The sequence below is a fragment of the Merops nubicus genome, unplaced genomic scaffold, assembly GCF_000691845.1.
Source record: "Merops nubicus isolate BGI_N331 unplaced genomic scaffold, ASM69184v1 scaffold21536, whole genome shotgun sequence".
NCBI classification, from domain to species: domain Eukaryota; kingdom Metazoa; phylum Chordata; class Aves; order Coraciiformes; family Meropidae; genus Merops; species Merops nubicus.
In genome coordinates, this window is record NW_008614677.1 from 70,041 (window position 1) to 96,957 (window position 26,917).

General features: G+C 47.5%; 1 protein-coding gene across 1 annotated transcript in view; it reads left to right on the top strand.

Annotated features, from left to right (window-relative positions):
* Nucleotides 1-26,826, top strand: part of LOC103774880 (voltage-dependent T-type calcium channel subunit alpha-1I-like) — a gene marked incomplete at its 3' end in the record, with an annotated part of 38,602 nt that extends 11,776 nt beyond the window's left edge. Inside the window, exons 3-7 of the mRNA XM_008942317.1 lie at nt 4,153-4,250; nt 18,501-18,660; nt 20,871-21,186; nt 21,864-21,956; nt 26,508-26,826. Of these exons, the coding sequence (XP_008940565.1) occupies nt 4,153-4,250; nt 18,501-18,660; nt 20,871-21,186; nt 21,864-21,956; nt 26,508-26,826 (986 nt within the window). The remainder of the gene's footprint in view (nt 1-4,152; nt 4,251-18,500; nt 18,661-20,870; nt 21,187-21,863; nt 21,957-26,507) is intronic.
* Nucleotides 26,827-26,917: the final 91 nt, after the last annotated feature.

The following is a 26,917-nucleotide window of genomic DNA, read 5'->3' on the forward strand; positions in this document are numbered from 1 at the left end:
GAAGGGGTAAGGGGGAAGTGGGTTACCTTGAGAAGGGGGAGGGAGGCAGAGCTCAAGTGGAGAGGTGCTCCCTGCTGAGCGTTCCCACTGCCTCTGCAGGATGAACCCCACATGCAGCTGGTGCCTCTGTCCCCTTTCTTACCGTCTTTCCACTGTGCACCAGCCACAGGGCATGGAGCTGGTACATGCATCAATTCCCTCTCCTTCCAGAAGAGTTCCATGCAGCAAGTTTTGAAGAAGAAAACTCTAGTGAGGGAAGAAGAATTACTGTATAAATTCAATTATCTTGGCAGTTCAGCGTTCAAATTCCATCAGAGATCAGGAGTTTCTGATTTAGCAGAGTTCCAGCTTCCTAACCTGCCCCTGCACTCCCCCACCCATGCCAGAAGCTGCAAAATACTTCAGCAGAGAGAGAAATAAGCTGCCATGTCCCCTGGGGAGATGCATCCCCCTGACCTCTCATGACAAGGGGAAAGGACAACTCACAAATAGCACAGTAGCACAGGCACTTTTTTTTTTATCACACCTTAGACTTTGACTGCCTGTGGACCTTAAAGAAAGGCTTTTACAAACAAGACATGCTTAAAGTAGCCAAGAAAGTGGGGAGAACTAGATGAAGGGCAGTTGGGTTGTGGGAATGACCCTTGCTCAGGGCACTGAGCTGCCACAAAACAAGGACAAGGAGCCTGGAAAGCTCCTGGAGTTTAGTGAGGAAACAAACGTTTTGTACTAGCTTTAATGTTTCCCTGCTCTTGGTTTATGAACACTCAGCAAACACACAGTTCCCTGGCTTGCTGGTGCAATAAGGATGCAAGCAGTGACAGTTGGGTGCCTGCATAAGAGCCCAGATAAGCACTGTCCACCTAATTCACCACCACAAGGTCTCGAGACAGCCAGGGGAAGATGTAAACCTCCTGCCATAAATCTGCTGCCAGTTTCTGGCTGATTGCTTTTCCTGATGAGCCCTTTTGACTCTCTGTCAACCTATCACCACCTCTACATGTGGCAACAGGAGATCAGGTACAGCCCAAACTGAGAGGGGGTTGAGTGGACAGGGTTTCCAGACAGTGGGGAGCAGCACTGGCTGGAGAAAGATAACAACAACAACAGCTAGGCTGGTAATCCCTGAAATGCTGCAAATGCCCAGAGACTGCACCAGAATTGCTTAGAGATCCCATTTTATTAAAGCAAGGAGGCAACATTTGGATTCCTAAATTTTACCTACGTGGAAAACGTTTGTTGTGTTGTTTTGTTTTTAAATCAATGGAGTTTCATTTCATCCTGGTCACCTGCTACCCTTCTGCAAGGTGAAACATGAACAGAAGCTGATGCTGAAGCCATCAGTAGGAAGGAGAAGGCAAGAAGGAGTAGCCCTGATGCAAACTTGCACTGGAATTGTAGCTGAGTTGCTTTGGATTTGATTTACATGACTACAACACGCATAACTCGTTTGCAGGGATTTAAGCATCCTGAACATGTCTCTGTTACTACAGCCAAGACCAGGAGGCCTCACAGGACCTGTAGGAGGAAAGGGGCTGCTAAGCAAGCTGAAGCCCTGGGGCCTGCTAGGGCTGAGCTCCTCTGGCTTAGGAGCTGTTCTGTGAAAAATTTAACAGCTGCCCTTCTTGGAGCCATCCTTGGGAACAGCCTACAGGTTTTATTGGCAGTGATTAACTGTTTTGCTTTTATTTCTAGCTAAACTTGGAATGTAATCACAGCGAATCTGTGGCCACGAAAGGCTGCAGGAGCCTGTCTGAACTGCCTGGTTGCAGTGAGGGTAGCATATGTCTTGCTCTGGAAGGACCCACATTTGCTGCTTTGATGATGATGAATTTTCTAGTGACATGCAGCCTGTGCCATGTAGGTGGCAATCTTATTCCAGCTAGGAGAGGGCAGGGATGTGGACCTGGCTAAGGTTGCTCCCACTGTAACATCAGCAACATGGTTGTAGCCACAAGAGGACAAAACCTGAACTGTTTGTAACCAGAGGTTGTGTTTTTAAATGAATGTGGCATGGCTAAGTCCAAGAAAAGATCTCACCTCTGCTCATTGATTGTATCTCAGGCCTAGTCCTGTGCTGTTCCCCTGTGCTCAGTGTCTGTGAGGGTCATGGTGTTCTCCAGGACTGCTCATTTGCAGTTCAGAAAAGACCACCTTCTCAAATTAGATGTATTTGGGGGCTATGCACTTATTTGGCAGCTGGCAGAGTGTGTTTTATGTTATCCTGCTGCTGCTCAAACATGATTTTTTTGCCTTCAGAAGTCTGACTTCAACCCAGTGCTCTAAGGGATGTGTTTTTTTTCAGGTAAGGCAATAAAGTTCTGTGGTACTTCAGCAAGCTTGGGGACCTTGATCTTTCTGTGTATATACCTACCCACTACAACAGGCTGCAGTGCAGGGACTCCTTCAGTCATGAAGCTGCCTCTTCATGTCCAGTCTGTGCTGTGAAGAGATGTTACCCTTGTCCTGGGAGCAATACAGCCATGTCTATACAGTGCTTTGTAACCACAGTTCCAAAGCTTCTGCAGGTCTGTCTGACTCTGGAGCAGCAGCACTTTGATGTGGCAGTCTTGCTTTAAGCTTTAGGAGCAAGGTTGATGAGTGCTGACCCAAGGCCCTTGGCTCAAATTGCACCATGCAGGTGTGTCCTTTGTGGGATGCTCTGTAATCCTGGCTGTGCTTTTGTATCCATGGGTGTTCTTCTTCCTTTTACATCCACTTCCCAATTTCCTTGGCTGGATCTTAAGTCTCTATCACTAACAGCTTAGACAGCCTTTCTGTAGGGTATTTAAGTCTTGCTGCTTGGTTTGGGGTGGGGTTTTTTTGGGGGCTGTTTTTTGAGTGGGTATATTTTGATTATCTGTATGAAATCCCTCCTCTTGCCTTCTGCACTCAGTGTAGGTAGAGCTGCCAGCCTCAGCGATGTAAATGAATGCCTCTGCATTTCACAGGAAGAATTATTTCCTGCAATTACCCTAAAAGTGCATGAGAGAAGAGAGGGAAAGGAATGAGGGAGAGAAAGAAAGAGAGCAGAGAATCATCACAACACTTTGACAGGTTTACCCCCTTGTGTTTGGAAATCTTATCACTCTGACAAGTCCCCTTTGTGAAAGGTGTAGACAGGTAACTAGACATTTGCTCCTCAAGGTCCTTGTGAGTGAAGAGGGTGATAATAGAAGGAGCAGTCCACTTCATTCAAGTTTCACTCAAGTCCTCTCCCTGGTATTTGTTGCAGACTGGCTATACCTGATTTCTCTCTCAGCCTCTCACTCGGGCTCTCTGGTTCAGTCCTCAGTGGCTCCTGGGCAGAGGGATTTGGGTGGACATCAGGTTACTGGATTATTGACTTAGGGATCTTTCTATCTAAATCATTAATGTTTTGCTTTGAGAAAGGGCGCAGTAACAAAAGGCTGCATCCTTTGATCTCTTCTCATCTCCTGAGTATGCTGAAGGGCCAAGGAGAAGGGCCAGGTCACCTCTTTCATGTGCACCTGCAGCAGTAGCAGCAAAGCCAAGGTGTTAGTCATAGCTGTTTGCACTTTCAGATTATTTAGGGAGCATGCTGTTGGGTTAGGAAAACTCAGGTCTAGCATATGTCCTAAAATTAGGCTTTCCCCCTTTTGGTTGATGTCAGAAAGGAATGATTCAGAACTAGGGGAGAAATATTCCCACCTAGCCAAAGCTTTAAGTAGAGAGTTTGCTTCTAAGTGAGGTAAAAAGAGGTTAGCTGAAGCCTCTTCCAGCAACCTCATCCTGCACTGTGAGGTGAGGGGAATGTGGACAGCACCCCTCTGTGCTGCAGGTGATGCACAGCAGTTACCTGTGTAGCTCCCCTCCTCCTGGCCTCGTGGGCAATGCCCACCCCACCAGCCTGCCCCAAAAGTGCATCCTCCTTATTGGGGCATCTTCATACAGCAGGTAAGTCTCAGCACAGCTCCTGGCCTGCAGCCCCATGGGGATCCCCATCTCTCACTGCCTTGCTGTGGACAGCTCTGCCTTCTGCCAGGGCAGATCTGGGCTCCAGTCCTGCTCCCAGAGATTCAGACTTCATCCCCACAATTTCCAACAAAGAAACCATGATTATGTGGCTCAAATAAAAAATTTGGATTCTTGTAAACTTTCTTTTTTCTCTCTGTCTCTCCCTTTCTGCAGAATGGTGGAGTATTCCCTGGATCTCCAAAACATTAACTTGTCTGCCATCCGCACTGTCCGTGTCCTGAGGCCCCTGAAAGCCATCAACCGTGTGCCTAGTAAGTCTTGCTTCCCCAGAACTGCTCAGCTTGGCTTTGGGGAGACAGATAGGGCTTTCCAGGCAGGCTTCAGGTGCAAACTGAGTGGAGGTTTTCTTTGTGTGCAAGCTTTTCCCCTCAAACCAGCTTTATTTTCCACGGGGCCAAAAGGTGTTGTTGCATGGGAAGGAAAACTACAGGATCCTGGCAGATCTGCCCTGGTCATTCTTTGTTCAGGGCCATGCTGGTGGCTCAAGAGCTGAAGCTGAACAATTTGTGGTAAAGGAAAGAGTTTTCTCTTGCTCTTCCTAAAGGACACCAGAGGTTTGATAACGTCTGCAGCCTCAAAAAAGGGACGTGTGTGAAGTCTGGAGAGGGATGAGCAGGGAGGATTGGTTTGCTCAGGCTTTCACATGCTCTTCAGGGTCCTCATCTGAAAAATTTTCATGCCATTGTAGCTTAGGTGTGAGTAACATTGGCTCTTTTTCCTCTCCTACTCACCTTGGGCTTTCTACTCCCCGTTTTGTGGCAGCTCTGCCCCCTGTAAGCTGCCCTGTGTTTGTGAGCCAGGCTGGGCACTGCTGGGCACCGCACTGCTGGGGCTGTGCCAGCAGCCTCACTGCTGCTCCCTGGCACCATTCAGGGCTGAGATGCTGTCCCCAGCTCAGGTTTGTAAACCAGGGAGGTGCTGCAGCCCTGGGGTGTCAGCCACAGCCCTGGGGCACGTGCCACACACACCGACACTGCTCCCAAGGTAGAGGTGGCCCCTGCCAGACCCTGGCTTGCTCCCTTCCCAGAGGATGGGGGCAAGATCAGCCTCTTCAACTGTGCTGGGCAGCTTTTATTGGTGCTGAACTGTTTCTCCCATCTTCTTCCCTTCCATTGCCTCTCCTTTTTTATTTGTTTTTTGTTTTCTCATCAGTTGTTTTCCCCCTGCAACCCTGGAGTGGGGAAACAGGCATTGCTGTTGTTATTTAACCTCAGGAAACGTCGATGGGAGTGGTTCAGGCTTCACAGTGCTTGCATCCATGTGGATGGGAGTGAACTGGTGGGCAGGTCGTGTGCTGGTGGGGTCAGGGGGTTGCAGGACACTGAACTTGGTCCTCTGTGTCACTCCAACGTTTCTGGCCATTCCCTGGGCAGAGGCAGCAGCTGCCACCTGCAGCCCCGTGGGACTTCAGACGTTTCTTCCACAGCTTTTTCTGCCCTGTGGAACAGCAGGAAGTCTCTCTGCTCTGCCCCATAACCTCCCTGATCAGGCTGTGGCTGAGACTTTGCCAGAGCTTTCCTAATCCTTCTCTTGAGCTCAGATGCTCCTTTTTCTTTTCCCCATCTGAGGAATTTTGCACACTTACCTCCCACCCTGCATCGTGTGGTTTTCCTTGAGCCAAAGTCACTTTGACATTTCCACCTATGTCCTGACCACACTATGGAGGCACATTTCAGGGTCTCTGGCTCCGTGTGAAGCCCATCTAGAAAGGGATCTCATCTCTTTCTGGGTGTGTTTTTATCTCTGAGCAATAGGTAGGGACAGAGGATGCTGAAAGGTGTGACTGTGGAGGAACTGAGGCACGTTCCTGTGTTGCCCAGCGTGGCAGGAGGGCACCAGGTGGAGGAGAAGCTAGTTTGGGCACTGACTGCACACTCAGGCATTTAACAGGTCTATCAGGGGCTGGTAAAGATGGGAGCCAAGAACAACCTTTTGGCTATTGACTGTCAGCAGAACAACTCCTCCAGCCTCTCTCCATCTCTCTGGCCCTTCTTCAGAGAGAAGCCAGCCACAGGGGCACCAGAGGGATGTGAGGTGGTGGCCTGGAGGTCACAAATGGCAGCCTCACCCCTTCCAGGAAGCACACAGCCTGCTGTGTGAGGGCAGCACCATCCTCATGTTATGCAGCCCCCTCTCCTACCTGTTTCCTAAGGAGATCCATGACCCAAAGGCCACTTTGAGGCTGATCCCTGTTATCAGGGTTGACTAAACCTTGGTGGAGAGTGAGAACATGTTGCAGGATATCCAGCTGGCTCCTGTTGGACACCAACAATCAGAAGCAAAGCTTGGCTGACAAAAAGTCAAGGCCTTGTTTTATTCCTGTTTATCTCTCCAAACAGCCAGAGCTGCTTCCTCCCCAGCAGGAGCTGCCCTAGGAGAAGCAGTGTGAGAAGCATGAGATCTGGTCCACCAGGGACCTGCTCTGTCCACGCTGAGGCACCAGGGATGCTCCCAATCATCCTGCCTGACCTTTGCAGAGCACAGGCCATTTCCCCTAACTGTCCCAGCCGTGACGTTGTCTGTCTGCTCCTTTTATCAGTATAAAACACTACCTGTGTGAAACCAATGCTCTTCTAATTTCTCAGTCTGTGCTTAAATCTTTATGTATCTTCCTGGCTCCATAAATCTGTGGTTATATGCAGGGAACGTTTTGGAAGAAAGACAGCCTGCCATTAATTTAAAAAAAAATACGGAAATCATATCCCCTAGGAAAGGAAGCGCTGACTCAAGGGCTGAAAACTGGCAGAGAGGTTGTAAACAAAGGTTTGTGATAAATGGGAATGAGCTGTGTTGGAAGAAGGTGCCCAGTGGGGTACAGCAAACATAATTAATGGGACCTTTGGCCACATGTCTTTTTATAATGTCTTTTTTAAGTTCTTCATTGCTGATCTGAAAAGCAAGAGGAAAGTTTATTAGTGAGGTATACTGATGGTAGCAAGCTGGGGGTGTTGCAGGTGCTAGCAAAGAAAGTGGGGAAATAAAGCAGTGGGAAGTAGAGGGGGATTGAGGTGTTGGTGGGAACGTGAGATATTTGGGGAAGGACAGCAGGGTTAATCCCAAAAGGAGATATTGGGCCATGCTCAGGAGGCTGTGATGAGACAACGTGGCCCAACATTGACCAGTGGCTGTTTCAGAGGCTTCCACGTGGGTGGAATTTTCACAGAGGAATCTTGCTGTGTGGTCTGAGTAATGGCACTTTATTATCAGGAGAATGGACAAAATGATTAGGAACCTGGCTGATTACCACATGAGCAGAAGAGTGCTGAATGGGTCTGCCTGAGTAGATTGTTCAGCACCCAAAGATCAGTAACACTCTAATAATCAGCCAGCATTTGAAAAGTCCATATCCTGAGGTGGAGAAATTGGAGAGAAATCTCATATGACCTGGAGCAAAAAAAAAAGAAGAGATGCCAGAATATTAGGAAGGAGCAAATTCCAAATGACTCTGAGGAAACAGTAGCAACATGGTAGAGGAAAATGTATCAGGTGTTAAATAAGTTCAACATATTTTGTATTCTTGGCAGGTGAGCAAGGCTGAACTTTAAACACCCAAATAGGATATGTCTGAATTTTGCTTACCTGTGTTCATTCTTACCATGTTACTGAAACTCCTTCCTTACAGTGAGGCTTTGAAACAATATTCCCCAAGGAGCTGACAAATGCTGTTTGTATGTGTCACAGTCATTTTGCATAGTGTAAAGGATGCACAGACTCTCCTACCTGACAGAAAAGGACCTCCACTGTAACTCAGAGGTACCAGATGCCCATTAAGGAAGTTGTTCTCCACTCACTTGCTAATTAGGCTGTAAAACTCACTGCCATGAGAAATCCTTCCAGCCCCAAATCAAGGAAAAGATACTATGTGAGTAAAATCAAATGGAATTGTCCAAGGGATGAGAGCTCATGTGCAGACACTTCCAGATTTCCAGCCTCCTTGCTTCAGGGCTAGAGCTGATCTTTAGCTATGGTTGTTAGCAACTGATTGCACTTCTTGCAGTTCTCAGCAGGATGTGCTCCTGACCCCTTTGGATGCAGAAGTCTCCTCCATTCACATGTCATCTTTGAAGGGGACTAGAGAAACCATCAGGCACCCTAGTTCTGTTAAACATAACCACACCTTCATTATTCCTGCTTCTCTCTTGCATTGCTGACTGCAGCCCCAGGAATAATGCCTTTTGGGGTTTCATTTGAGAATGCATGAAACAAAAAATCAGAGATTGTTCTGGTCTTGTTAGCAGGTGATTCAGTTCCACAGTGGTGAGCTGGTGTGATGAGCTCTGCGAGTCACCAAACAAGGGTAAAGAGGAAAAAAACTACTTTTCACATCTGTCAGAGATGCTTTCTGGGCGTGTCTGTGTCCTGGGCTTGGAGTGAAATCCTACATCCATTTCTTGTTGTTATCCTTTTGCAATTGTGTGGCAGGTTGCTGGGTGAAAAGCTGCTGCTTCTACTTCTCTTTCATCCCTTCTTTTCATGGCAAAGCACAAAATTTGGAGGAGAGGCTGGTTTTGTTCTATTTCTGCCTTATTTCTGACAATTTGAATTCTTTTTGCTTCTGTTATTACATTTTTTTTTTACATTGGAGCAGAAAATGTTTCTCCAGTTTGCTCTTTCTTCTCACAAGGGTCTTATGCAAAGAAGACTCCTTGTGTTGTTTGATGCCTTCCAGTTTCCACTTAGAATTTAGTAACTGCTTCATCATTTGAAGGCTTTATCATTGTTTTATCATCATTACTTCAGCTGAGCCCTCTGTACAGAAGCAAAGGAGGCTGTTCCGAAATGTTGCATAGCAACTTTATCAAACAGAAGGTGTGTACACGTGCTAATACCTGGGGTGCAAGTGCAGTAATACTTCTGGGGGGATCTAAGCATTAAAAATGTCATGTTATACCCCTACTACTGCAGGAAACAGAATTTCAGATCTGTGGGGAGTTGTGCTCTTTCTAAATGTTGGTTTTGCTCACTCACAACAAGAATAAGAATTTCCCATCCGCGTTAATATGGTTTTATTCTGCCTAATTTTTAGGTTGTTTGGCTGTTTGATTTTTTTTTTCCCCTATATTTTGTCATGACAAGTTTAAAAATCAAAACCCCTCAGCCATGCCATTGCAGCATGAAAATTATTTCCTCTCCTCTTATCCTCCTCTTTTTTTTTGCTAAAAGATGTTTCAAAAGCTATCACAACACTCAAGTGTTTCTATTTCAATGAAACAGCATTTTTTTTCCGGGTAAAAGTGCTGTGTAGGAAAATCTTGCTCTAAGTCCATTTTTCTGTATTAATTATTGTTATTATAGTAGCTCCAAATAGACCAGAGTTTTCTACTTCTTTTCTGCAGATCTGAAAGATATAAATAAGGGTTTATTAATTTAATCTTTCTCATGTTTTAAACCAAGTGAGTGAGAGCCAGTGAGCAGAGTGTCGCCAGCAGACTCAGGGATACAACTGACATCTCCTAACTCTTAGCCCTGTGTTCAGCTCACTAGACCAAAGCACCAACATAAAAACAATCTCTGAACCCTGGAAAGGGAAAAGCAGATGTTTTGTAGTTAAATACCTGCCTTAAATCTGTATTCCACACTGAGCTACCTGGGTTTGATGCTGTAACAGTGCCTATGACAGTGGTCTGGCTGTGAACCCCACACTTGGCACGGGGGAAAAGTGATGACATTTACTTCTCTAAATGTGTTTTTGAAGAACTAATTTCACTGATGAGCGTGTGTGAAATTAGCTTCTGGCTTGAGATATATTAGGCTGTAAAACAGGCTCATTTACAGCAAGATCAGACAAAATGCAAGTGTATTGGACAGGCACAGTCCTGCCCTAGCTGTGGGAAATGCAAAGGGATTATGAGATTACTCTTCTAAGACCCCTTCCCCACAGGGGTTTTTGTTTCAGATCCCTCAGTCTTTCAGAAAGAGGCCTCCCACTTGCTTGTTCTCTTCCAAAAATGTCCTCTTCCATTTGACTCTTCTGGAAGTGCCTTTTTTCCCCCTCCTGGCTTTAGTTGTGAAGTGATAACTGAAGCTCAGATATTGTTGTGTTTTCCAAATATTTAAACTCCCTTCATCTGCAGTTCTTCATCTTAGTTGCTCTGTAGATATTTATTATCACATCTCAGTGCCACATCCATGCTTACAACCACATGCAAATATATCCACACAGATTTATCCACATGCAGCCATAGTTCTGAGCAGGTGAGCACAGGGACAGGAGCGATGTTCTCCTGTAGCACCCATACTCAGAAATTAAGAGGTCAAAAAGCCCTTTTCATTCCCTGGTCAGGCTGTGTGTGACTCAAGTGCATTCAAAGATGAAGCTGCCAGCTTTCTGTAGCTCTCTCCCAGGCAGGAGGGCAGTGAAAGGATGGAGAGAAGCTGACAGGGGATGGATTGGACTGATGAGGTCGAGTTCAGTCTACATCCTCCCTTCCCAACCCAATCTCCTGGCCAAGTGGAGCGAAGCACTGAAGAGAGCAGTGTGATTTATGCCTAGAGCTGGCCGTTAAGGGATGTCTTTCCTCAGAGAGGGGGACAGATCTGAGGTGGAAATGTAACTCAGACCTGCACTTTCCTCTGTCTGCCTCTTTATCAAGTTAGTCGAGCCCTAAATCAGACAGGAGTGTTCAGGAGACAGTGAAATGGTGGGAGGGGGAGCAGAGCAGCCTGATAATCAATAGAAAAATGGAATTGTTCAGATTGGAAAAGACCTTTAAGATCATCAAGTCTCAACCAGTAATTTAGCTCTACCAAGTCCATTGCTAAACCCTGTCCATAAGCATCTATACTACTTTTAAACATGTCTAGGGATGGGGATTCAGCCACTTCTCCCTGGTCCAATTTAAGGCTATTTCCTCCTGTCCTATCACTTGTTAACTTGTGAGAAGAGATTGACACCCCCCTCACTACAACCTAGAGAAGAGAGCAGAGAAAGAGTGGGGCTCAAAGAAAAAATGCACCTCTGTGTGTAAGGTCCTGCAGAGAAAGTGGGGATGGAGGGAGGGACAGAAGGGGAGGAAATCAAAACCAAAACAAGGGGAACAACTAGAGTAAGAAAAGTCTCTTGGTTCTCAGAAAAATACACCCTATGGGTTTGCAAATCAGCGCTTTTTTTTGGGAGGAAAGACAGACAAAACAAAAAGAAAATGAAATCCCTGTGTTAGTGCAGCATTATGAGAGGGAGCTGAGGACCACTGAAGCGCAGGAAATGTAGAGTTGGTAATGCCTTGTTTTGTGTCCTGCATTGTCTAGTTCCTTTTTTGGGTCCCAGATCATGGGGGAAAGTAATTTTTCTGAACCAGTCTGCTCTGTTTACTTTTATTATAAACAAATGCTCCAAAGTCACAAATCGTGTGCTTGTAGGTTGTCAGATGGGTTTAAAACCCCGAGATTTGAAAAGGAATAAAAAAATAATCACAGATTATTTTTATTTTTCCATGGCTTTGAGACCTTTAGACCTGTGACTCAGATCTCATAGTCTTCATTTCCCTCATAGTAATGAGGAATAGAAATTTTCTCTCTGTCTTTCTTATTTTTCCACTGTGATCTGAGATTGTCAAGTCAGAGCAAGATCTCACGCCTGAAGGTTTATGCCACGCATCCCAAGACTCCTGATAAAAATCACAAGAGTTAGCAACAGCACTTTGGAATTTGTGTTATTGGAAGTAAAGCAAGCCTGGGGGAAAAAAAAAACACCACCACAACAACCCAAAAACGAGTCATAAAGAGACCTTAGCTGGGAATCTTTATGTCTCCCTTCTCCTCTAGGGGAACCTGCATAGCCAGGGTTTAAAACTCACTCGTTGCCTTGCAGCTCCCACTGTGACAGTCCTGCTGCCTGTTCAAACACAGAGTTCTCAAAAGCCCAGCCACGTGTTTTGCTGCCTTAAATGGGAGCTGAGCTGTTTTGCACAATGTGTCCCATGGGACCTGTGGAGCACTGGATACCATGGAAATGTGAGCAGTAATGACAGCGTGTTATGAGGTGAAAGATAATGTCATAGCACACTAATGCAAATTATACTTTGCATGTGTGGGCAGGGCAATTTACAACCACAACCTTAAATTTCTCAATCTGCCTGTGTTTTGGGGCCTGATGCTCCTCTTCCTATTTCACCTGATGTCACATCACTGCCTGCATTAGAAAGAGGCAGGATTCGTGCTAGTGGCAGCAAGAGGAGATGAGCCCCCTGAAACCTCAACCAGAAGTTGCATTAAAACTGGTTTACAGAATATTTGGCATTATTCTGTCCTACTTACACAGCACTAGAGCTGTGTAAAGAGCTTGAGGGTATTTATAGAACAGAGGCAGGTGGCTCACAGGCTTGGCGCTGGAGTAACATTTTGGGTGACTCCAGTTCTAGAAAGAAAAGCTGACACTATGTGTTTTGGAAGGGAATGGAGTTGTCATTGCAGTGAAACGGGGGAAATGAGGTGATCAGTGGAGGAACAACAGTAGCAGGTGAGAGTAGGTGTTGCTTATTAGGTGTTCAATATTGGGAAAAAGAACAGAATCATCATAGAATCCTTTAGGATTGGAAGAGAGCTCCAAGATCATCAATCCAACCATCAAGCCAACACTACTAAGTCCTCTGCTAAAATAGATCAGAATCTGTCAGGGTTGGAAGGGACCACAAGGATCCCCCAGTTCCAACCCCTCTGCCATGAGCAGGGACACCTCCCACTAGATCAGGCTGCCCAGAGCCTCATCCAGCCTGGCCTTAAAGACCCCCAGGGATGGGGCAGGGTTTATTGGAGATTTCCAGCAAAGAAATGTGGCAAGAACTACTTGTGGTGTGAGCCAGGGCTCCATTGGACTTGTTGCCATATACCCTGCTAAAGGGAATTCTAATTTTCAAGGCTGCTGACACCTCTGTCTGCTAAGCCTCACTAAGAGGGGCCTATTTCCTTGATGTATGTATGACATCTGATGGGCAGGTAGGATCCTGATCCCCCTTTGGCAGCATGCTGAGCATTGTGGCTGTACAGCATCTGTGGTTTTCTCCTCACTTTCCCCCCTCTAAGGAAAACAGCATCTCTTAGTTTTCATGGGGAGGTTGTAAGTGGTGTATTTTTTTCCTCTCCTCTTCCTTTTCTTTTTGCTGCTTGTGTCATCCTGACGTGGTTAAGTGTCTTGCTCTCAAAGTGAAAACCACTGAGGTCTATGCTAGTCCCTGGCTCCTGAGGGAATTGGTTCTGCAGCCTCAGAGCAAGCTTGAGAGAGCTCTTGCTCTTACCTCAGTACACTTTAAACCTACTCTGGAGAGCTCTGTTGTCCCAGCAGGGTGAAGCTCTAACCAACACTTTTCTCCCTGGAGCTTTAGTCTCTCTTTTGGCTACCTTAGGCTTTAACTGAGGAGTACTTTGAAGGTAAGGACCAAGGACACAATGCTTGAACTTGATTCAGTATCCTCAGGGAAGTCACTGCACTGGGGTGAGGCTTGGAGTGCCCATGATACTGAGAAAATGAACAACAGCTTTCTCCACTGGCTGAAGCTCTATAAGTGCTGGAAATGTCTCACTTTGATATTTTCTGTTGTCAAGCTGAGGAGTGACAAAGATTTGGATAATTGGAGGTTAGGTCATCAACAGGCTGAGCCAGATGAGGTGTCTGAGCCACTCAGATGTTAGAAAGCTTTGCTTGTTGGCAAGGCAAGAGCAGAGTGTTGGTGAAGAATTTAGTGGCATTCAAACTGACTCAAATCATGCTGACAACCTGCAAGTGCAAACCCCCCAACCCTACAAAGGCATGGAGAACCTGACAGGAGAGATCAATGGAAAGACTTTGCTTGCCTCTGAATGAGGCCAGTGTTTCACATTTGTTTCTGGGGCAACTTTTCCTTAGCAGTGGAGCTGGTTTAAGATTTCTCACAACCTCATACTGTCAACTGGACCTTTTATTCCATAGGGGTCATTTAACCTGGGTCAGGGCAACCATCTGGACGTGCTCACTCTTGCATCATTGTAAAGCAGGGGGTGAGAGGATGGAGTGTGAGTGAGGCTGGCTTAGCAGCTTGAGGAGAAGGCACCTGGAGCTGCACACTGGCTGTTCCAGCTGAGTTCCTCTCACTTCCCTGTGTGTTTGCAAGAGAGGCCTCGCTTAGGAGGAATGCAGCAAAGGGAAGAAGGTCTGAGAGGCAGTGGAAGCCGTGAGGCATCTCCTGTGGAGCACAGAGCTGGCTGGTTCCTCTTTGCAGTAGTTTGGCCCCACGTTTTAGCTGCTGTAGGTGACTGCAAGGTGTGAAATGACAGCTGAGCCTCAGATCAGCTAGAGGCCCCATGTTGGAGCACCAGCTTGCACCATGCATGCAAACTGAAATTATTTTAATGTAAAAGAAAAGGTGCATCTTTTTCTGTGTGCTTCCAGCACCAATACAGCCTATCTGCTGGAATGATTCCCCTGTTCTGAAAATTACCATAAAGAAGCATGCAGAGGAAACTCCTGCCAACCCCTTGCCAGCTGGGGAGACTGCCATGTGGCCTGGGGCAGGGTAGGAAGGAAAGAAGGCATGCTTGGACAAGTGGACTGGCTGAGGGACAGCGTCAGTCTCTGTGCTCTGCAGAATGTACTGCCAGCTACAGTCACAAGTGCTGATGGGGAAAAGATTTGCTTTTGCTCCAGTTAAAATGACAATTGGTGGCTTGGCCCATGATGCAGATCAGATGGGTGCTGAGGATTATTTCCTCTTCCACCTGATTTACTCTAAGCAAGGCAACGATTGCCTCAAACCACTCTCTCCTTTTGACTCTGCTCTCATTAGCTTTACCCCTCACCCTAGAGCTGCCAAAGACTCAGAAACCTCAAAAGTGGGTGAGACACAAGAAACCAGAAAGAACAGAGTTTCTCAGCCTCCCCTGAGCCAGTCTCCTGTTCAGATGACAGGCTTGTTAGTGCTAGGGAGTGAATCAGCTCAACTCTTGGTCCTTGCTCTTGGAAAGAAGGCGAAGGGCCAGCGTGGTGCTGAGCAGGAGTAGGGGGAGGTGGTGGTGGGCTGCCAGCCCTACCTGCCCCACACGGTTACTCTGCCTGGCTGCAAAGCCTGCTGGACTCCCTCAACATCACTGCATCTGGTTTAGCTGTGCTGCTAAGGGGGAGACTGAGCAAAATGCAAATCTGTGCATTCCTCATTTTCCTTCGTCTCCATGCAAGCAGATTGTGTCCTTTGGCTGGGGGTGACAGGCAAAGCTCTGAAAACTGGGGACTCACCCTGGAAGGTTCCTGTTGTAGGAGATTTGGAGCCTTCTCCTCCCTTCCCTTCTCCTGAGGCAATAAGCTTGGAAATCCTTCACCCAGGGCAGTCCCTTTGTGGGGATGGGAGCTCCCAGCTCCACTGGTGTTGCTGGTGGGAAGCTGCCTGTTGAAGGGGAGCTGGGTCATTGCAGCATCTGCAGAGCTTGCCACAAAGAGCCTCTGGGTGCTGCCAGGGCGAGGCAGATAATTTGCTTTGCCTGGACCCAGGAGGGAGCTCAGCAACTTTGAATCATTTTTTGGCTTGGCTCAGCCCTGTGCTTTGCTCTGGCATCTTCTCCCCAGCACTCTTCTCACCCTCCCTCAGCTTCTCCCCCTGCGGCGTCGGCTGCCATGTGGGAGCAGTGAGCACATCTCTGTAGTGCTTGTGGCTCTGCTCTCCTGATCCAGCACCCTTCCCACCCCTTGCCCAAGGGCACGGGTAAGCAGCAGGCAAGGATTGTCTGAGCATTGCTTTGTGAAGGTCCTTCCTTGGGTGCCCACAGCCGATGCTGTTCTGTGTCTTCCTTTCACCTGGTCTCCTCCTGAAGGTGAGAGGGGAAGAGAAAAGGCCTTTCAGAGCCTACACCTGGCACTCATGAATATTTCATGTTTCTGGCTTTTCTTCCCCTTGAAGAGCAAAAACCTTTTCATATTTGATGCCCTGGGAGGCTGTTGGGTTGCTGAAAGTTGCTTCATCAATGCCCTCCCTCCCTGCTTTTCCCTTCGACTGCCCAGCCCCTCTTTCTTTCTATTCTCAGGGAATGTCTCCTTTTTTCAAAGGCTGCTTCAGAAAAGGTCATTGTCCCTTTCATATCCCCTCCTTGCTGTGAGACAGTGTGGCAGCTGTAAAGGACAAACAGGGATGTGGGGAGGGAGGCTGGGAGACCTGTGCACAGATGCTGTGGAGCAGAACAAGGCAGGGAGGAGATGTAGGCACAGCAAGAGAGAAGGGAAGGAGCAGAGAAGCAGGCAGAGGTGGTGGAAGGTAGGATGAGGCAGCAGCAGGACTTTTGCTGAGGAACTGGCTTTCCAGCACCTTCCAGAAGCTGTCCTGCAAGATGCCTGGGTGTTGCTGTGGATAGGGGATTGTCTGGCAAACAGGAGAGGTGCCCCAATTCTCAGGGGCAGATAAGTGGGGCTCAGCCCCTCCTGTCCCTCACCTGGCAGTGAGGGTTCTTCCTTGGAGACCCACAGCAGATGCCCTAGTGTGGCTGCCAGGCCAGCCTGACCCTTCCTGAGGCCCAGACCCCTGGAGGGCTGCTGGCTCAGGAGGGGACAGGGAGGCTGTGAGGGCTTCCCCCCAGAGATGGGGCTCAGGGATCCTGGCACCAGTATTGCAGGCAGTGGGGGAGGAGAAAATGGAGAGAACAAAGGTGCTGAGCTTATTTACACTGTGCCTTTCACCCATGTGGAAGCAGTAGTTGAAGCACCTCCAGTAATGGGGTGGACTCAGCAGAGGAGGTCCTTTTGTTGGAAAACTGATGCTTCTTGTGAAAAATGGGTTCCCAGAGCAACTGCTTTGAGGTTTAAGGCAGAAAACAGAAGAGGCTTTGCACAAAATGAAGTGATAGGTTTGTTTTGGAGGTGGTTGGCCCCTAGGAGAATTGGAGTTTGGATGGGTGTAGCTTCAAGCTTCAGCATTCTTGCTTTTGGAAGAGCCAACCTCATCCACAGTTGGCATCAGCGAGGAGAGAAGGATGATTCTGTTGAAGAAGATTCTGAGAAGGATGAAGCTGGGAGATTTTTTAAAAATCAAGATTTGATTTCATTTGGACTTAAAAATGGAACCCAGCAATGCTGAGATTCTTTGTAACATGGAAAAGACTCCACTTGCCTGGTGGCAACCTGCCTGGCAGAGGGCAACCTGCCCATTCTGGGGTTATGAGCCCAGGTACCCCAGAGGGCCTAGCACGAGAACACTGAGCCTCAGAGCCTGGCCTGAGGGCTGAACATCCTCCTCCCTTGTCCTTCAGGAGCCCATGGAGCTGTCATTGAAGCATCTTCTCCTCCCTACACATCACCTACCTGCAAATATTCTGTCTCTCCCACCCTCATTTCTCTCCAAAACACTCCCTCCTGAGCCAAACCAAGCTGGTGTCCCACACCAGGCACCACTTCTCCCTCTCTACCCAGTGTGTTCCCTGCAGACACCCCTTCCCTCCCCTCTCCTGGTGGAACAGATATAGAGTTAATGCACAGCATTGTCTGGCTAATTACTTGACGCTGGGCACACAAGGGGGATTAACTTGTGCCTCGAAGTGCTGCCAGAGAATCCTAATCTTATCTTCCCCTCCTCTTTCCCCTCTCATTCCCATTGGAAGTAATAAACTGGTTATAAATACCTAATTAGCTAATTATTTCCTGGCCTACATGGAACATCTTCAGTGAGGGACCTTTGTGGAGTGGAGGATCTCATGAGGTGTGCTCAGGGCTAGAGGCAGCCTGGTGATGCTCAGAAGGATTTCTAGACTTTTGCTATCCCTGGAGAGAAGAGGAAAATTCAGTGAGCTTCCCCTGGCCCCTCCTTGTGGCTGTGTGAGCTGCAGAGCCAGGGGAGAAACAGAACCAGAGAAATAGTTCATGAAGTAATTAAAAAAATACATATTTTTAAACATTTGCACTGGCCAGATTTGCTGACAGCATCTCAGTCTGTGCCTGCTACTTGTGTGCCCCTTTGTGTTGGGGAGGGAGGACCAGGCAAGAGAGGAGAGTGTGGTCTCTGTGCCTGTCCCCTGGTGATACATATGGTCACTGGGAAACCCAGTTTGTACCAGTTTGGGTGTGCTGGGGAGGTTCATGCCACTGGCCAGGCCGGCCTTGGTCCCTTGATGCATTTCTCCCAGGTTGCAGCATCCAGATGTTGACTTCCAGCTTGAGCTGCCTAAGGATGGGGCTGCTGAACTGCCATGGGCCTTTCAGACAGTGGGCATTCCTTGGCCCTTCTAGGGGGAAGGGGTGGGAGGGACATCAGTCAGACAGGAGATGAGGTCTCAGTCCTTGTTCTTCTCACTGCTGCAGCCAGAGGCTGGGGGTTAGGACATCACAGCAGCTCTGCTGGGTGCCTGTCAGCAGAGGTTAGGACCAGAAAGGGCAACAAGCAGAAATCCAGCCTGGTTTGGGCAGTAATTAACTTCTGACACAGCCTTTATCTTCAAGTGGCTTTGTGTGTGTGTGTCTTCTAAATTTTCCTTTCCTTCCCTTCTCCTTCCTTTGCTCCCTTTCTCTGTGGCTCTGCCCCACACTTGCTCCTCCTGGTTCTCTTCTCCCCCCGCAGGCATGCGCATCCTTGTGAACCTGCTGCTGGACACCTTGCCCATGCTGGGGAACGTCCTCCTCCTCTGCTTCTTTGTCTTCTTCATCTTCGGCATCATCGGGGTGCAGCTCTGGGCCGGGCTGCTCCGCAACCGCTGCTTCATGGAGGAGAACTTCACCATGTGAGTGCCCAGGAGATGATGGCTCCTTCCTTTCTTCTAGGGACGTTTCTCTTTGGCCTTCCCTCCTCTGTTGTCTTCTCCTGCCTGCCTCCCTGTGTGTTCCAGATGGCTGTGGGGTGATGAGGTGCAGAGCATTGGCCGTGTTGGTGTTAGTTAAAAGGGAGGGAGGGCAAAGGCAGCTGGTTTTAGTTTGTCTTCGTGGTTCACAAGTGCCTGAGCTCATCTGGATTTCACTGAGGCCTAGGTAACATCAATGCCTCCTCCAGCTTGTGTTCAAGATACTGCTCCTACTCCCAAGAGGAGTTAAAAATCTGAAACCCCAGCCATGCTGTCTTTCTCCTGAGGTTGCTCCCTCTTCAGAAAATGTTCACCAGAGGATTCTTACAGAAAGCCATAGTGCTGCTGAAGCATTCAGGAACATCTTTGTTGTCCCTGTTGTGGAGCTGAGGTCGCCATTTGGACAGCAGTGTTGGCTTTGGAGGGACATGGAGAAATTACCAGCAGACTTCAGGAGCAGAATTGCACGTGGGAGGTGCTGTGGGGAGGGATGGAGGACTGCTGGGAGAGGTGTCCCACGGCTGGGCTGGTAGAAATGAGAGCATTTGGAAGCAAAGAGTGGCTGCTTGAATGGGACACAAACCCTTGGGGAAATGTGACACAGTTCCAGCAAAGAGAGCCTGGAGTCACACAGGGGTTGACTCCAGCTATCTGAGGTTTCTTCTCAGGGGAGGCTGGGGGGAGCCTGCAGAGCATCTCTCTTCTACCTCCTGCAGGCAGCAGGGTGGGAAAGCTCCTGCCTGCTGGGAATCCTCCCATTCCCCTCCTGGGGACCAGAGCACCAGTTCAGGGCACAGCTCCTCCTGTTGACTTTATAGCTTTAACAGATCTCAGGCTTTAAAATGCCTTCTTAAAACCATATCCTAACCTCAGGTGTCCTGTCCCTAAAAACCCCTTAAACCCCCCTAAAGCTGTAGATCAATTTAGAGTGATTAAACAATTCTGAAGCTTTAGATCACCACAAATTGGAAAAAAAAAAAAAAAAAAAGTAGTGTAAAAATACAATCTGCAGACCAGCAGCAGGGCTGGGGAGCAGGAGATGCTTGAAACAGCCATTTACTGTCTTTAAATGTCCCTTGGGGAAAAATGAATGTTTAGGATGCTTGTCCTAAATCAGGGGTAGTACTATTTTAATGAGTGTAATTACATCCATGTGGAGTTGATGTAACTGAGAAGTAAATTGGGGCCACAGCCTGCAAAGTGATGGATATTAGAAAATCTTTGGCTGGCCGTTACTAGAGAAATGATTCTGCCAGGCACTGAGCTCACTAATGATGTGGATATGTTATGACAGATCTTGGTGGTTTAGTCCTGCTTAGTTTAGAAGCAGAGACTTGACTCTTTCCTCAGCACCTGTCCTCTTCAGATGACACTGGGTGGCAGAGGTCTGAATCCATGCAACACAAAAGCATTGTTTGCAGCCTTGCAAGGAATGCACCAGATAAAGCTGAATGGAAAATTTTCAATTGCCACCTTTCACTTGCCTGATCATTAGCTCATCTCCAGCTAGGCAGGCATAGATGATTTTAATTATTCATGATTTTGGAAGGTGCTTGCATCACTTGGGAAAGAGGACGTGAACTTGTCATGAAAGGCTGCACCCATAATGCCAACTGCCAAGGAGGAGTCAAAGTTAAGGTGAAGTCAATTTTGGCTTTGCATTGCCTGATTTTAAGGTTTAGCTGTACAACCTTAATTATGCATGAACTGGGTTGTTTTTTCCTTTCTAGAAGTACAGAAGGTTCACTGCCAAATGTTATAAAACATGTCCATCAACAGCTACATACATGAGCACATTACAGTAAAGCCTGATGAACTTCCTTCATATCCCTGCATCTGATTTAGCTCTGATGCTAATGGAGAGACTGAGCAAAATGCAAATCTCTGCATTCCATTTGTTACTTTGTGCAAGCAGATTGTGTCAGTTGGCTGGGGGTGATCTGATGACAGGCAAAGCTCTGAAAACTGGGGAAATTCACCCTGGAAATTTCCTGTTGTAGGAGATTGGGAGCCCTGTTTTGTCTTCTCTTCCCTTCTCTTGAGGAATCCCTTACCCAGGGCAGTCCCTGTGTCAGGCTGGGAGCTCCCAGCTCCACTGGTGCTGCTGATGGGAAGCTGTTGAAGGAACTTTATCACTGTTTTTTTCACTGCAGACAAGGTGACATTGTCCTGCCTCCTTATTACCAACCCGAGGAAGACGACGAGATGCCCTTTATCTGCTCGCTGTCAGGAGACAATGGAATTATGGGCTGTCATGAGATACCCCCACTAAAGGAACGAGGCCACGAGTGTTGCTTGGACAAGGATGATTATTATTACTACAATTCAGTCCGACAGGAGTTCAACATCAGTGGCATGTGTGTGAACTGGAACCAGTACTACAACGTGTGCCGCACAGGCAACGCCAACCCTCACAAGGGTGCCATCAACTTTGACAACATTGGGTATGCCTGGATTGTCATCTTTCAGGTAAGACCAAGTTAGCCTCCTAAACTATTTTTTTTCCGTTTTTTTTTTTTTTTCCCCCCAATTCAATGTCTCTGTGCTCCCGTGATGGAGAAAAGGGGCTTAGAACTACTCTGGTGAGAGAGACAGAGTGCACACCATCAACTGCTCCTGGAGATGGGGAGGGACACAGAGCTGTTCCAGGCTCTTGCTGATATAAACTCCACCCTTCAGACTGACTAGTACCAGATTCCCCTTCAGTCCAGCTCATTCTAGCAAAGGACTCTCTATTTTTTATCTTATTTTTTAAAAAATCCCAGCGTGTGTTGCAGATGCGAACTAAAATCCCTGCCTTTTTTTTTCTTGTTTTCCACCAACTGTACGTGGTGTCCAGTCCGAGGGGCCCAGAAACCTGCTGCAGGTTCTCCCCCTGCTGTGATCCAGGGAAATGAACTATTTTAATCAAATAGTCCTGCTGGGGACTAGCATGATCTCACAGGCTTTGATAGGATGCCAGTGTCACCAAGCAGTACCATGCTGATTTCCTGGAATGGAAATTTGGCCTCCTTGAAATGAATTGGTTCTCACCTTCCTTGGACTGCAACAGCAACAGCCCTGCCAGAATCTGCCTGTGTCCACAGAGGAGTGAACGCTGGAAGCCACTTCCCTTCTGTTCCTCTCTTTGTTGGTTGTCTTTGCAGGTGATCACACTGGAAGGGTGGGTGGAGATCATGTACTACGTGATGGATGCCCATTCCTTCTACAATTTTATCTACTTTATCTTGCTGATAATCGTAAGTACAAGATGTGATGACTGCTAGAAATGTAGGCTAAGAGCTCACAAAAAAGGCAGGTGTTAGGTTAACAAGGGTAGTGGGGAAGCAAACTACCTGGATTTTTTCTAGGAATCTCAGGAAACCAGCTAGCTGATTTTCACCAAGAGCTAAAATAGGCTCTTGGTAGGTCCAAAATCACAGGAAACCATTTCTGCATCTACCCTCCTACTTGGTCTCTCTCTCTGTTTTAAGCTCTTGAGTCATTCTTGAGTCCTGTTTCATGGCTTTTGGCCTCCCCTGGCTTTCTCAGATGCAGACTTTGCCTGGTTCAGGGTCTGTCACACTGAATTACTTCCTCCCCATGAACAAAAAGGAGCTGCTGTTCCAACAGTGTCAGCAGCCCAACATAAACTGGCTGTGTAAGGCTGGTGGGGCTGGAAAGAGAGGTGTGTGTCTGTGATGAGAACTTACTGAGCAGCTCCTAAGCCCTTTTGATTTATACAAGTGAAGTCTGAAGATTGCTGTGCTGTAAGGAGGTTTGTTTTCAGTTCCTGGAAGCAGAGGTGAGAAACGTGGCACTGTTGCCTCTTTTATTCCTCAAGTCTCCCACATGCAAATGCATTTTCTTGGAGGGAACTTCCTGTTTTTAACATGGAAGGATTTGGGTTTTATGAAGACTCTTGTACTTCTCCCACATGGGGACCAAAGTCAAGAGTAGAAGGGAAAGACACAGAATGGATTATGTGAAGTATTAAATCTGTACACAGTAGGATCAATTTAATACTAGGTCACTTAGCCAGTAAGGACCTCAGTGTGTATTTCCAAGGATGCATTTTGGATAGGTTTCTGAATGGACCTTGCTGAGGCTCTGCTTTTCACCCACTACTTGTTTTATGTGGCTGTGTGCCCTCCTAGAAGCACGATCTCTAGAAGCACTCACCAAGTACTATCAACAGACTCCTGTGGCACAGTATCTGGTTTAAGGGACAGAAAACCAGAAGGGTGACCTGTGGGCTGAGGCATGAGCCAGGACAGCAGAGGTGAAACACACCCTAAGGAATGCTGCTTTCACTTTGGGGCTGGAGAGTCCCAAGGAGAGATTGTGCTGAGGTATGATTGCACAGAACTGGGGGGTCGTTCCCCCTCAGCTCTGATCCCACAGGCAAATTGAACATCCATTGCTTTCTGTGAGTTCAGAAAAGAATTATTTCCCATAAAGTTTGTTCCTATCTCCCACCACACAGCAGATGTTTAATACCTACTTGCATTTTCACTTTGAGGAGTAAGTCCAGGCTGCCCAGATTTGTACCCTGTGCAGTTCAGCACAGAATTTACTCCTTGTCTGAGACACAGTCTCTCTAGAGCCTGAAAGGACTCTGCAGAAGCAGTGTTTAACCATTGGGGTGGCCATGCCCATCTCCTGCAGGCCAGCTGCAAAAACTACCCCTCCCCCCTGCTCCAAACGTTCTGTCAGCACAGTTTTGGTTCCTAAGCAAGAGCATCCTTAGTGCTAACTCACCTCGTGTGGATTTCCAGTGATTCCAACCTTCTCTGTGCATTTGCAGGTGCTGAGAACCCTCAGTTAAATACTTCACCCAAGGTGTTGCTGTGGAGTGTCATTGACATTTCCAGACACTCCCTCCTTGTTTGCAGAAGCCATGTAGGTTTATTGCCATCAAACACAGGAGCACATGAACCTCAGCTTACTCTGGGGACTGCTCAGAACAAAGGAGCCATGTGCTAGGTGGGATATTTCCTCTGCCTTTGGTGGGGTTGCACCAAGAAAGTATTTAGCCTTGCTGTTACCTTCTTTACATGTGTAGTACATCTTCTTCAGCACTTAGCAACACCACAGTGTGAACCTGCTATCACTTGGCCTCATTTTCTAAGTCTTCTTATAGGAGTGATGATCCATCACAGCCCTTCTAGCCTTTATCCTTCTTACTCTTCTAGGGCTAGATATCCACAGCCTCTTCTTTAGAGCTGTGCTTCCATCCATGACTTCTCCTTCCCTCAGAAAGATGTCTTCAAACACCTACATAAGGGCATTACCTGCTACCACTGACCTGGCAGGATCAGGTTCCATCAGCTGGACATATCCCCACCACAGTGAGAACTCTTGCATAGTTGTGGTGCCCTGGGGGAAGGAGTGACCCTGGCACTCAGAACAACCTGGGAAAAGGTTGTTCTTTTACAAGGTTGTTCCTGTTGACTTTTCAGAACAACCTGGTAAAAGCATTTGATGCATTCAGCAAATTAAACAGCTTCCCCCTCTGCCCCAGAGATCAGGAAGGTGATGGGGAGGAAGGACTGCCTTTACCTCTTGGGTCACTCTTTCATTTAGGTCTTCCTGCTGGAGGTCCATCTGTCTCTTTGTCACCTCTCCAGCTGCTTGGCCACTTGTGTGACTTCTAGACTAGAGAACTCTTCTGAACTCTCAGCTCTCATCCACATTTCAGCACTCAGTGGCCTCCTTGAAGTGCTCTGTGCATGCACATGTGGGCTCCAGAAGACCAGCTGGGTATCCAATAAAAATGATGGTCAAGGAAGCATCTCCAACACTGTTAAGATTTGATTAGAATTTGCAGAGACAGGAATCAAACCCTGGGTTAAACGAGGGCAGGATTTGCTTAATCAAAGCAGAGCTCAGTCTCAGGGCTGGGTGGGACTCCTGTGTTGGGGCTCTGAATCAGGTTTCCTTCTGTCTGTGTCAGATGCTTTGTCTGACTCCACGTCAGGCATTTTTAGTCTCCCTGCTCAGCTAGCTGAGATGGATTGCTCAGTTACAAGCCATCTGGGACCCTTCTTGTCCTTCTGCTAGTTGGGAGGCAGCATCAAGCTCAACAAAGCCTTTGAGTTTATGGACTTGCTTCGTCTTAAGGATTAAACAAGCTCATTTGTTTTACATTTGATGTTCCTAGCTAAGAGGTTTAAGGATTGGGGCTCAGTTGCCCTACCCAGTCCTCACTCTCCTCCCCTTTTTGGTCATCTGGTAGGAGATCAAAGCCTGTCCTGTGAGGACAGGGCTTGGTGATGTGAAACCCGAACCCTCCTCCAGATTCAACCCCAGGCTGACAGTGTGACCCTGCCAAGGGCATCTTGTTGCCCTCTGCTCCTCTATTTATAGCCTAGAGAGTTTTCCAAGTCTTCATCACTTGTTTGTGGACTTGTTGGAAGTTGTAAAGTACTGAGCAGTGTTAATGTTCTGGAAATGTGGGCACAGCAGTTGTCCAGCTCCCAGCCCTGCCTCACTCAGGGCAAGCTGAGGGAGATAACTGGATGGGGAAACACAAGGCAGGTTTTAATTTTCAAGGCCACATACAGAAGCTGAAGGGAAAATAGGCTGAAATATGGGCAGGAGGAGAGGGAAGAGGAGAGTTCAGTGATGAAGGGAAACAGAATTAGAACAGCTTTGAAGGGTGATGAGAGAAGAAAAAGAAACAAACCCAAACCTTTATTTTGAGATGGTTTGTTGTCCCTGTGTTGAATCTGCTTGGGAAGGGCTTCATGTTTCAAAGGCACATTCAGATGCCAGCAGGGACATCTCCCCTGTGAAAGAGCCACTGCCTTGAGCTTCCAAAATTAAATTCTCATCATACCCAAGCCCAGGTTTGATCCTAAGTGTAGTGGACAGATCTAGTGGAGATTAATCTGTAATTTCAGAATATGTAACAATGAGAGTGAGATTTTTTTTACCTCCGGATCTCTCATCACCAAGAAACACATGCTTCATTTTACAGGTAGAAAAACTCAGGCAAAGGAAGCTTAAAGGGAACATGTGATAGTGTAAAATAAGCCTGACAGTATTTTTTGCTTCTATATGGAGGATAAGAAGAACTTAAGTATTTTGTTTTGTTTCCAAAAATTTGGGGAAGTGGGTTGTAGTTATTTTTCTGTTTGAAAGGGAAAGTCTACCTAGGCTGGAGGACAAATAAAAGAAGAGTTAATATAATATGTCTAGTATCAGAGGAATAGAAAATAAGTAAGGAATAGTTTCCTTCTCAAAGTCATTAGTTTTTGTAAACTCTTCTTTGATTTCAAGAGCTCCTTCATTTCAGCAAAATGCCACCTCCCTGTATGGTGAATTAAGGTATAAAAGGTAAAAATAAAGAAAATACTCCAAGAATACTGAGGTGTCCTCCAAGAGTTGAAGACCATAAATGACAGGACATTATTTTTGCAGTAGTAAAAGAGCAAGCAGAGGAGAAAACAGGCAAGCCTCCCACTTTCTGTTTAACATAAAGGAGGGGAAAGAAAAAGCCCAGTTTTCATCAAACCCTTTGCAGGCAGCTTCTAAGTGACATGCTGAAGGTCCCAAAGTCTGCCAAAAGAGCCAAAATCAGGGCTTATTTTTCCTGAATCTCAGTTCAGCGCTCTAAATTCCGCACGGAGAGGACATGGAGTGAGCTCTCAAACCCAAGCTCAGCCATCTCTGACTTTCTCTGAAGTCACACCTCCCTATGCAGACCAATTCCTGTTCCTCTCCCTCCAGCCACTTTCCTCTCTCCCCAACTCTCCCCTCCTGCACCTTCTCAGCCCAACACTCTGCTCCTTCTCCTTCACCGCCAGGTCGGCTCCTTCTTCATGATCAACCTGTGCCTGGTGGTCATCGCCACGCAGTTCTCGGAGACCAAGCAGAGGGAGCATCAGCTGATGCAGGAGCAGAGGGCACGCTACCTCTCCTCCAGCACCGTCGCCAGCTACATGGAACCAGGAGACTGCTACGAGGAGATCTTCCAATACGTGTGCCACATCGTGCGCAAGGCCAAGCGCCGCACCCTGGGGCTCTACAACAGCCTGCAGAGCCGGCGCCAGGGCGGCCAGCCTGGGGGTGCCCAGCTGGGCACGGGCAGCAGGAGCCATGGGCACTACAGTAAGGATGGTGTGGGTAAAGCTGCAGATGGCAGAACGACTGGGGAACGTCCCCACCAAAGGGCTTGTGCCTCCAAAGGACTGGTAGACAGCAGGATGACCATGAG